This window comes from Amblyomma mixtum, chromosome 6 (genome assembly GCF_055824585.1).
Source record: "Amblyomma mixtum isolate Tamu chromosome 6, ASM5582458v1, whole genome shotgun sequence".
Lineage (NCBI taxonomy): Eukaryota > Metazoa > Arthropoda > Arachnida > Ixodida > Ixodidae > Amblyomma > Amblyomma mixtum.
In genome coordinates, this window is record NC_143017.1 from 98735614 (window position 1) to 98748046 (window position 12433).

Sequence of the window (12433 nt, forward strand, 5' to 3'; positions counted from 1 at the left end):
AAAGAAATCATGTAATTTTCATGATATTCATTTGGCACTAGTGCTTGCCTTGTTCATCAACACTAACTGAAAGATAACTACAGTCTGTTACTGCAGCTGTGGAAAGGCAGATCCAGTGAACTAACTAGACAAACATCGCCGTATGTGAGGTAGAGCAGCAGAAAGGTCACCTCTAACATTCATCCTAGTAGGCGACTAGCCTGGTCCAGTAATTTGCCCGGCTTCACTGTTCTATGATCGGGCTTACAGATGACAGCCATTCTCTGTCTCCGTCAGATGAATCGGGCAAGGCCTTGTGCCAACCATGTCTTTTAACATGCTATGTGCATGGTGACTGTATGTTCAAGGTGCCTTTGTGCGAGACTTGATCTATTAAGTTAAGGGTGGATGCGTAGGGATTCTGTAAATTTAAGGGATAGATAGATACAAGTTTGTATCTCTGCAGGTACAGAAAGAGGTATGAAGATTTCTGGTTCACACTTAAACTTCACTTTTATGCCATGTTGCAAGTTGCTATATGCCCAGTTTGTTTCATGTCTTTTTTTTCTTTTTTTTTTCAGGGGTGCGGCCAAAAAATGGCTGGGCAATTGATCCTTTTGGTCTCTCGTCCACCATGCCGTACCTTCTCAAACGAATGGGTTTTAGTAGCATGGTGGTGCAGAGAGTCCACTACTCGGTGAAGAAGTATTTGTCGAAGCAGAGAGCTGTGGAGTTCATCTGGCGCCAACCATGGGGTGCGTGCTTCTCTTTCCCTAATAACTGCTCACCGAAATTATTAGTTATCGCAGTTAAGCTGTAACTAAGTGTTTGTACCTAATCATTGCAAGGATCTCAGTAGCACAAAATAAAGAACATGAGTTGAGAAGGAGCCTCGGCCCACTAGCCAACATTTCAACAAGAGGGCTCGTGTAAGTTTGAACAATGCATTCATTATTGGCATGGGTGACATAGGGCCTTTGCTCTGACGAGGAAGCATTAGTGAGGGGGAGGAGAGAGTGGTGTGGGAAGGGTGGTGATAGGCTGCGTCTGGTGTCATTCAAAAGAGGATTAGAGCGGTCTACTTGAAAAAAAAAAAAAAAACTGGGATAAAGAAATACCTCTGCTCACCAAAACAGAATCCGGGGATGTGGAGAGGCAAACATGAAGTTGAAAAAGCTGTTTATCCAGGCATGGGGGCTGCGGCAGGTTTCATGGCAAGAGGAAGTAGGATTGAGCAGAAATAAGCTGGAATAAAAATGTGGTAGGGTCTCAATGTAGTTCCACCGAGCAGACTTGCGAAAGCATGTTCAGCCTGGTTGGCTCATGGTTTTGCTTTGCTGGGTCGCCGGCACGTCTGGCAATGCTATTAGTTTGATGGTAGTGTTGACGAAGATGACGACGTGCAATCCACAGCATGAGGGTGCGTTGCAGTTTTAACATGAGGCGTGATCAGCTGCGGCGATAGCATAGTGCTCTCGTGCACAGGCCAGCAAAGCTGATCTGTTTGCGCTGCTGCGGGCTCGAAACACAGCTGTGGCAATATTTATTTTATTTATTTATTTATTCGAGGTCAGGCTTCAGCGCTGAAACTGCTTGTGCAGCTGAAGTAGAGCTTCCACTCTAAAAGATGGAGCAGCACGGCAGAACCAAACACATGGAAGTGAAAAAAATAAGAGAGAACAACACAAAATGAAAGGAGAAGGAAGAGCATAGCAATGCCTGCTTTTGTGGGAGAATGCCAGAAGGGGAAAGAAAAGAAAATGGATGGACAAAGTAAAGCGGGAGGAAATGCAAGAGTCTATGATCATTGAGAAATAATGACAGGAGGTACAGAGCAGAAGGTACAAGTAGATAAGTGAGAAAAAAGAAAGAAAAATAGGAAAGAAAGAAAAAACAATGAAAGAAAATAATGAGATGGCTTGGAGTACTGGGAAGGCACGTGTAGCAACACAACAGTTAGAAGCACGACAAGTGATTTCATTTTCACATAAAGATTAGATTTAACTGCATGTCATCTGATATTATCAGTGCGCTTCAGTGTTCCTCCTGTCAGAAGTAATATATCGGACAGACAGGACAATCGGTGAGCATGAGACTGAATGGCTGGCACAGGAAGGAACCTCCAAAAGGCAGTTTTTGAACTTTTTAATCACTGTGATTATAATTTCGATGAACTTAAACTGATTTTCCAATCAGCTTCGAACCTGCAAGAGACAGAAAATACTGAGAGGCATTCTTCAAGAAATTTAATCAGAGCAAAAATAGCCAGACCAGAGCAAAGATAACACCACAAGAGAAAATATGCTACACCTGCCTTCCCTGTACTTCATATTGTCCTTTTATTGTTTCTAACAGTTTTTCTTTTATTTTATTTTCCTATGCTTTTTTTTTCTATTTTTGTTCTTACCTATTTTTTCCTTCTGCTCTGCACCTGCTGCTGTCATTTCTCAGTGAGCCTTGGATCCTGCACTTCCGGCCCCATTTCCTTTGTCCTTTCCATTTTTTTATTTCTCTGATGTGAACCAGGCATTTCTATACCGTTTCTTCTCTCCCTTTGTGTCATCCTCTCTCCTTTCTTTTTCACTTCCTCGTATTTGGTTTTGCCATGCTGCTCAATCATCTTTTTATTGCAGTTTTTTTCAGATCAACCTTGCTTTTTCTTGCCATGACACCTGTTGCAGCCCCCGTGCCTGGACAAACAGCTTTTTTCAAGTCCACATTGCCCATCTATCCACTTCTTCAGATTTTGTTGTGCTGAGCTGGCGTATCCTGCTCGAAATCCTACCTGTCCCAGCCCACCCCCTCTTCCCACATTACACTGTCCTCCTCCTCCTCATTGCTGCTTCTTCTTGGAATGAAGGCTGTATTTAACCCCTGGTGAACGCATTGCCCTGAGGAAGACAAGTCTTCTTGTCAAAACGTTGGCTATCGGGACTCCAGCTCCTCCTCAACCCTTATTCACTTTGTCTTGTGTTATCGAGAATCTCATCTTCCTGCCCTCTCTCTACCAAAAATTTTGGTAGTCAGTTCTCAGTTGCAAAGGCAGTTCTCTGAGGGGGAAAAAAAAGTGCCCCTTAGTTTCTTGCTTTGGAAATCAACAGATATATGAGCAAACCTTTTGTTATCATTGTCAGCAATAATCTCATCCCTTTCATGCCAATGGTTTTGCTTTTGTTTATTGCCTTCAAGATGTTGCTCTAGTCATTTGTGTCTGCCGCGGTGGCTCAGTGGTTATGGTGCTCGGTTGCTGACTTGAAAGACATGGGTTCGATCCCTGCCGCGGCAGTCAAATTTCGATGGAGGCGAAATTCTAGAGGTCCGTGTTCCGTGTGTTGTCAGTACACATTAAAGAACCCCAGGTGGTCGAAATTTCCGGAGCCCTTCACTGTGGCGTCTCTCATAGCCCGAGTTGCTTTGGGAAGTTAAACCCCCTAAATCTCTAGTCATTTGTGCTGTAAAAGAGCAATTGGTGATGCTGCTTTGAGCTCAGTTACTTGATTGTACATTTCTTTGCATTTCTTAGTCCTTTGTTTTATAACGAGCCTATTTCTTCATTTCTCCTGTGCCCATTGTGCCAGTTTAACCTGATGTCCTTTGACATGCCATTCTTTAGTAGTGCTACAACTATATAACCAACTGAAGCATCATCAGAACTGTGGAAGCAGTATCATCTAATTCCCATTCCTTTTTATTGTTGTTAAACATTAAAGGAAATGCCTGATTGCGGCCATGTCCTTTTTTTTTTGTTTGCTGAACTGCAGATCAAAACAAAACAACAGACATTCTGTGCCACATGATGCCCTTCTACAGCTATGATGTTCCACACACGTGTGGGCCTGACCCCAAGGTATGTTGCCAATTTGACTTCAAGCGACTTCCCGGCAACAAGATCAACTGCCCCTGGAAAGTGCCTCCAGTAGCCATCACCGACCACAATGTAGCTGATAGGTAAGTTTTTCTTGCAGCAGTTACATCTTGTACAGCAGGAGCAAGAAAGGGTTCACTTGGAGAGTATTGGGAGAGGAGGGTGTCTTGCAGTGGATGTAATCCAGCTGATGATGATGATAAGTTGACATCATTTATACCTCAAAGTGCTGCCTTGAAACTTTAGTGATCCAGAAATCGCAGGCTCTCTTTAAACTGCACTTAAGTTGTGGTGGGCTGTTTAAGTACATTCGGGTGCAGATAAAGTGTAGGGAAGCTTAAGAGAAGATGCCAGTAGTTACCATTTTTGTGCTTCTGTTTTGGATTTGTAACTTTGCTGTGTTTTCTGCCGGATTACCAAGATGCTGGTATTTGTTGTGGCGATTTCTTTATATTTTTTTGGGCAGGACTAATCTGATAAGGTCGAGATAGAGGTGGTGGTGCTTGAAGAATAACAGATAGGGCAGAATAATGTCTGGTGCAGTGTCTTTAGCAGACTTGAAGTGTTTGAAATGTTGACACATCGTTGGAGTTGATTTGAGCCAGTGTTTATGATTTGTTTCCTTTGTGGCTAAATTAGTGACATAAGTTATCTGACTTCTCGCTCATGTTGCTGTTTAGTGGGAAGGAGCATGGTAGCTTGACAGCAAGCTACCATGCTTCAAAACTGCCTTTGAGCTGAAATCTTAATATAAAAAAAACGCAAATGCTGCAGGGAGTTTTTGCCATTACTTATAGCTCATATTGCCACACTGTTGGCTCTCTGCCGGCGCCACCTGGTGGCCGAACCTTGGCTCCAGGCGCGTGGCCGCGCGTCGTCTTCGTTCTGCATGAGCTCGGCGGTTCGGCGGGCTTCGTCCTAGGAAACGCTGTGACTTTTGGTGTGAAATTGTCGGTGACATTTGGTGGAGCCGTGCTGGGTACCATCCCATGTACGCTGACCCCGACGACAGCCGTGACGCTTCTCCCCGACCCGCGGACGCCACACCCGTCCACAAAACGAGCCGTCGGCTGCGAGGCCTGCAACCCGAGTTCGAGCCACTAACAAGGCCTGTCAGAGCGATGACGTCCACCACTGGCAGCCAGACAGGTCAGTACTCCGGCAGTGCCCCGCCGTGCGTCCTTCTCGCACCTCGGTCGCCACCATCCTTCCAGGGCGACCGGTTTGAGGATGTAGAAGACTGGTTGGCCAATTTTGACCGTGTGGCCGCATTTAACCAGTGGGACGACGAGCGGAAGCTGCTGAATGTATATTTCGCACTGCTCGACTCGGCGAAAACGTGGTTTGAGAACCACGAGGCGTCCTTTTCCAACTGGGCAGCTTTTCGCCGTGAGTTGCTCGCCACATTCAGCTCGAGCCAACGGAAGGAGAACGCTGAACTTGCCCTTCGCTCCAGGTCACAGCAGTCCAACGAGAGCGTGGCCATGTTTATAGAGGACATGACACGCCTCTTCAATCGGGCCGACCCTACCATGCCAGAAGCTACAAAGGTGCGGCACCTTATGCGTGGGGTGAAGGAGCAGCTGTTTGCTGGCCTCATGCGCGACCCTCCGCTAACCGTCGCCGCCTTCGCCAAGGAAGCTACCTCCATGGAGCGTTCGTTGCTGGAACGGAGCGCCCAATACGGCCGTCAGGCAAATGTAGCGGCCACTCAATACTTCGCGCCCTTGCCAGGCCCCGGGGATGAGGCGCTGCGAGAGATTGTACGGAGCATTGTCCGCGAAGAACTGCGACACCTCCGCATGGATGCTTCGTCGGCAAGCATACCTTCTACAGGGGACATCATCCGTGACGAAATTCAGCGCGTGGTGCAGCCACCACCAGCACCACTACCGGAGCCACACGTCATGTCCTACAGCGATGCCCTGCGCCGACCTGCTCCCATGCCGCAAGAGTTTCGCCCAGTTGCCGGACCTCGAACATCCCACCGTTACGTGCGCCCCGTCGAGCAGCAGCAGAACCTGCGCCCTCCTGTCAGCAAAGCGCACGTGTGGCGCACGCCCAACGACCGCCCGCTCTGCTACCACTGCGGGGAGCCTGGCCATATTCTGCGGCATTGCCCGTACCGGCGTATGGGTTTGAGAGGCTTCCCGCCCGACGCGCCTCGACCTCGCTATGGTGAAAGACCGCAGGACATCGAAGAGTACCTCGCCGCTCACGTGCTGCCCCCGGCCTCGCAGCAGCGCCAATCGCGATCGCCATCCCCGAGGCGCTTTGCTTCGCCCAGTCGGCCCTCAACATCTGGTCAGTTCAGACGCACGTCCCCTCGCCGGGAAAACTGAAGACGGCGTCCTCCGGGGGTAGGGCCGCCGCCACTGTACAGAGTCAACAGCCTCCACCCGACGATTCGACGCCCCTGCCCGGGGGGTGGCGACCCGATCCGACGACCTCTTCGACGACCTCTCCGACGACCTCTCCGACGACCTCACCGACGTGCTGCGAACGATTAGTTTCATCTGAAATTTTTGTAACCGCCGACAGTTATCAAGTGACCGCACTCGTCGATACCGGCGCTGATTTTTCTGTGATGAGCAGTCAACTCGCCACGACTCTCCGTAAGGTTCTGACGCCTTGGTGTGGACCCGTCATTCGCACCGCCAGTGGCCACGTAGTGACGCCGATCGGCGCCTGCACCTGCCGCATCCAGATCCGGGGTCTTACTTTCACTGGCTCCTTTGCCGTCTTACGTGACTGTTCTAAAGACCTCATTCTGGGCATGGATTTTCTTCAAGAGTATGGTGCGGTCATCGACCTTCGGGAACTCATGGTGTCTTTTTCCGCCCAGCGAGCCGTTGACACCCACAGCGAGCCCTGCAGAGTAATGTTGCGCCTATGTGACGACCATGTAACGATCCCTCCGCGAGCCAGCAAGTTCGTCACAGTCGAGTGTAATGGCAGCACCGGCACCCTTGGCATCGCTGAAGCGAACATGTCGCTGCTACTCGCTCGGCAAGTTTGTATAGCTCGAGGCCTAGTAGATCTTACCAACGGTCGCACCGACATCTTAGTTACGAACTTTACCCGTGAACCGCAACATCTCACGAGAACAGCGGTCGTCGCTTATTTTGACGAGCTCGGAGAGTGTACCAGGCAGTGCTCTTTGTCCACGACGTCAGACCACGACGAGGCGACAGCTACAGCCATCCCGACCGACGTCAACCCGCACCTCTTGGCCAGTCAGAAACGCTGCGTAGAAAACCTGATCTCTTCCTTCCGCGATTGTTTTGCATCAACTTCCAAGGTGCGACAGACGCCGCTTACAAAGCACCGAATTGTCGTTGCTGACGACCAAAGACCAATATGTCAGCGCCCTTATCGGGTATCTTCAAAAGAACGTGAAGCCATCCGCCGCCAAGTTACACAAATGCTCCAGGACGACGTCATACAACCGTCCACGAGCCCCTGGGCATCACCTGTTGTCCTCGTCACGAAGAAAGATGGCACCCTCAGGTTCTGCGTGGATTACAGGCGCCTCAATAACGTCACGAAAAAGGATGTGTACCCTCTGCCACGCATTGATGACTCTCTAGACCGCCTTCGCCATGCCACCTATTTTTCGTCTCTTGACCTCCGCAGTGGGTATTGGCAAATAGAGGTCGACGAACGCGACCGAGAGAAGACCGCCTTTATTACCCCTGACGGTTTATACGAGTTTAAGGTGCTCCCTTTTGGCTTGTGCTCGGCCCCTGCCACATTCCAACGAATGATGGACACCGTGCTATCTGGACTGAAGTGGCAGTCGTGCCTCGTATATTTCGACGATGTCGTGATCTTCTCCGACACGTTCGATGAGCACCTGAAACGTTTGCGTGCTGTTTTCGAGGCCATACGTTCCGCTGGTCTCTCTCTCAAGCCAGAGAAATGTCACTTCGCGTTTCATCAGCTGAAGTTTCTTGGTCACATTGTCAGCGCTCGAGGCGTTAGTCCAGACCCCGAAAAGACGGCCGCCGTAGCTGCCTTCCCCAGGCCCACAGACAAACGGAGCCTGCGTCGTTTCTTGGGCCTCTGCGCGTACTACCGCCGGTTCGTTCATAATTTCTCCAAGCTAGCTGAGCCTCTGACCCGCCTGACGAAAGACGCTGAACCCTTCTTGTGGGGGCAGGACCAGGAAAGAGCCTTCACGGAACTCAAGTCCCGTCTCCAATGTACGCCTGTGCTTGGCCACTTCGACGAGGACGCCGACACGGAACTACATACTGATGCCAGTAACGTTGGTCTCGGTGCGATCCTTGTTCAGTGGCAGGATGGTCTAGAACGCGTGATTGCTTACGCCAGTCGCACTTTGTCTCGTTCCGAAGTCAACTATTCCACCACGGAGAAGGAATGTCTGGCTGTGCTGTGGGCCGTTACGAAATTTCGTCCGTACCTGTATGGCCGCCCATTTCGGGTTGTGAGCGATCATCATTCCCTGTGTTGGCTGGCGAATCTGAAAGATCCCTCGGGGCGGCTTGCTCGTTGGAGCCTTCGGCTACAAGAATTTGATGTCACCATCGTGTACAAGTCCGGCCAGAAACACAGCGATGCTGACTGTCTATCCCGCGCTCCTATTCCCTGCCCCATGGGCGAGTCCGACGACGATTCCGCTTTTCTGGGTGCTGTCACCGCGTCCACCCTTGCCCGCCAACAGAGGGCCGACGCCGAACTGCTTCCTCTCATCGAGTATCTCGAAGGAACCGCTCCATCTCCTCCTCGAATCTTCAAGCGCGGACTGTCATCGTTTTGCTTGCGCGATGGTGTCCTCTATAAAAAGAATTATGGCCCAACGGACACTGCCTATCTGCTTGCCGTACCTACAGCGCTTCGTGACGAAGTTCTGCGTGCGTGCCACGACGACCTTCCTTCGGGCCACCTCGGATTTTCCCGCACGTTGGCGCGCATACGTCACAAGTACCCGTATTTACCCAATTCCAACGCGCCCCCGATTCCAACGCGCACCCAATTTACGGCACCAAAAAAAAAAAAAATTTTCAAGCCCCGATTCTAACGCGCGCCCAATATTGGTAATAAAAAAAAAAACTACAAGCCCCGCTTCTAACGTGCATGTGACTTCCACGAATGAAAATAATTTGCAACCGTTTTTATATTTTAAGGGGAGATGCGGGTGAAAAAACCGCGATTTTTTTCGATAAAGTCGATTTTGTATTTTCTTGCGTTTTGTATTCCCCCAAGCCTCTTCTTTTATGTGTAAAAAATCAAAGCCGATAATCAATGGGAAGTTAGTAAAAAATACAATTAAAGCACTCGCGGTGGCTCGCGAAAGTGCGAATTTGACCGAATTTCGGGAACGCGGCATTTCGCTCCACGGCGTCGCCCGCTCTTGAATATTCGCGGGGAAGTAGGCCTACCCATCGTCTACGAGAAGCCACTTCGGCAGCGGCGCATTCTTGATAAAAATACGAAAAAAAAGATCGTTTCCCGCCCGAGTCGAGCGTCGCGACTGGCCCTTCAAATCACGTGGTACGATCGGAGCCGTTCCATTGGCTACGAGCATTCCACCGCACGGTCGGGCGCAGACGCTCTTTCTTCGTTCTGCCGCCACCGAGACGTGAACCAACGCTTCTGCCCGGGTTTTTCTCCTATCTCCGCTATGGATGTGACTGAGAAACGAGATTTTCGCTCACGCAATTTCCTGACAAAGCATCAGTATAAAGGAAGACGCCCCAAGCGCAAGCGGAGAGCTCCGGTTATGGGAGGTTCGTCTGCTGCTAGGCGTAACTGCGGCAACGGCGATGCTTCTTGCGGAGCATCGATGACTTCGTCAGTGCGTCTGAGCGAAAGATAAAGATCTTCGACTGTAAAAACGGGCGCGGGAGCGCTGTTATCTGTGAGATCGGCATGATGCACGACCTCGTCAGCGGCGCGGCGTGCCCCGCCTGCGGACGATGTAATCTCTGTCAGAGAGTCGGCCGCAAAACAGAAAGGAGTCTCATCGTTTTTGGAACTTTACCGCCGAAATGACGCGTTTCCGATAACCGTTGTTTCATCAACATATTCTTCGATCCGCGTATCTTGATCGTGCAACGGCAGTGATGAGGCGTCCGCCCGCGGCAGTGCACGGGATACCGCGGCAGTGCACGGGATACCGTCGCCGTGAACGCGGTCTGTGGTCGCTGAGCACGCGACCAATGACAAGCGCCACACCGGTTGAAAACGGCTCCTGCGACGCAGAAAACGACGAGCAAACGTGCTCCCATGTTTCCAGCAGTTAGTGAGCTCCCACATCGTATAATGGCGATGACGATGGGCAGCTATGGGGCAGTTTCGGTTTGCACTCGAATCCAACGCGCATGCGATTTTGAGACGTATTTTCCCCGAAAAAAGGTGCGCGTTGGAATTGGGTAAATACGGTACTACTGGCCCAGGCTTGCTGCGGTTGTCCACCGCTACGTCCGAACCTGCCGTGAGTGCCAGCGCCGGAAGACGCCGCCGACTAAACCAGCCGGGCTCCTGCAGCCGATCGATCCCCCACGCCTCCCATTTCAACAGGTCGGCATGGACTTACTCGGCCCATTTCCGGCGTCTTCCATGGGTAACCGGTATATTGCTGTTGCCACTGACTATCTTAGCCGCTACTGTGAGACCAAGGCCCTTCCCCGTGGTACCGCAGCCGACGTTGCCCATTTCTTCATTCACAACATTGTACTTCGTCACGGAGCCCCTACAGTCGTATTAACTGACAGGGGCACCGCCTTCACGTCGGCACTTACGAGCGAGGTACTTCGACTCAGTGGCACCAGCCATCGAAGGACTACAGCTTACCATCCGCAAACGAACGGACTGACTGAGCGGCTTAACAAGACAATTGCCGACATGATTTCGATGTATGTGGACGATGACCATGGAAACTGGGACCGGATACTGCCTTACATCACGTTCGCTTACAACACTGCTCTACACGAAACGACACGCTTCACTCCGTTCCATTTGGTGCACGGTCGCGAAGCCTTGACCATGCTGGACGCCATGCTTCTTCCGGATCCTGCTCCTTCTTCTTTCGAAGCGAACCAATTTGCACGTGACGCCGAAGCCGCTCGCCATGTTGCTCGACAGCGAATCCGGCACCAACAGCAACGCGACGCCGAGCGTTACAACCTCCGCCGCAGGGAAGTGATTTACACACCCGGTGATCAAGTCTGGGTGTGGAGCCCGATCCGCTTGCGGGGGCGCTCTGAGAAGCTTCTTCGTCGTTACTTCGGTCCCTACCAGGTCTTACGCCGCCTCAGCACGGTGACCTACGAGGTGCTCCCTCAAGGAACTGTCCGGTCCTCACGACAACCGACGCCCGAAGTAGTCCACGTGGCGCGACTGAAGCCGTATTACTCCCGTTAGCCCCTTTTCACGCAGACACTCGCGCTGTTCACTTTCCGCCTTCCCTTCATTATTTTTTTTTTCCGCCCGCGCGGCATCGGGCCGATGCCTCTTGAAAGAGGGGGGGCAATGCCACACTGTTGGCTCTCTGCCGGCGCCACCTGGTGGCCGAACCTTGGCTCCAGGCGCGTGGCCGCGCGTCGTCTTCGTTCTGCATGAGCTCGGCGGTTCGGCGGGCTTCGTCCTAGGAAACGCTGTGACTTTTGGTGTGAAATTGTCGGTGACAATATTCTGCGTTCAAAAATGTGGCCTGAGTTTTGTTGTAGTAAAAGCTTGTTAATTCGAGCTTCAAGAAACCGAAAAAAAAGTTTGAATTATTGAATTACACAGAAAAGTTGTCAAGAACCGCTTGCTTCATGATAAATTTATTTGGTGAAAGACTGGGCAATGGGTGCCCGATTTTAAGACAAATAACTTTTCACATTTATATCAAATGCTTTATTGCGTGCATACTGTCAAGAGCGTCGAAACAGAACTGCTCCAAAATTGCATGGGCCTCCCCAGCATCTTTCAAGGTACGACGCAGTGGAGCTCCTCCACTACCGCGTCACCATCCCCCCCCCCCTCAAGTGGCACATTCATGTGTGATCATGTGTGATCAGCACATAATGAGCACACAGTTTCAGCACACTGGGAGAACGGAACTACGCTGACAGAAGCGAAGGAAACTCTCAGTGGCTCTGAAGCTGGGTGAAGGAAAAAAGAGGAGGTCGGAAGGGGGGCTTAAAACACCAGCGACGTGCCAGTCAGTGTCAAACTTCGGTTGGCTGGCTAACATTGGCTGGTCGAGCTGCCGTTACTGCAGGCTGGCACGAAGCTCAGAAAAGTGAAACCAAAACTAAGCGGTCTGACTGTTCTAGGAGACGGGGTCATCCGTTAGTGCCGTTGCACACTATTATCAGTATGTAGGCTGCAAGCAAATCTGCAGCGTGGAATTCGGGTTTTGAGTAGGGATATTTCGACCATCTTTTGCCTCGCTGGTCATGTCTGGACGTTGCCTCCTTTAGGAGTCTGTTCAAACTAACTGGTGCGAGAGCCATATCATCCGAATTAGCGAGTGTACAACGCAGTAGATTTACTGAGCAGGCAGTTCAAATTATTCGGATTCCCGAATTGACAGTGGTCGATTAATGAGCTTTTACAGTATCTTGCATTTTGGTT

General features: G+C 50.8%; 1 protein-coding gene across 6 annotated transcripts in view; it reads left to right on the forward strand.

The window, feature by feature from the left end:
• Positions 1 to 12433, forward strand: part of alpha-Man-IIa (alpha-mannosidase 2) — an 86413-nt gene that overhangs the window by 42389 nt on the left and 31591 nt on the right. For all 6 annotated transcript variants that reach the window (XM_089548487.1, XM_089548488.1, XM_089548486.1 and 3 more), the window contains exons 7-8: positions 561 to 734; positions 3741 to 3927. In XM_089548487.1, the coding sequence (XP_089404613.1) occupies positions 561 to 734; positions 3741 to 3927 (361 nt within the window). The remainder of the gene's footprint in view (positions 1 to 560; positions 735 to 3740; positions 3928 to 12433) is intronic.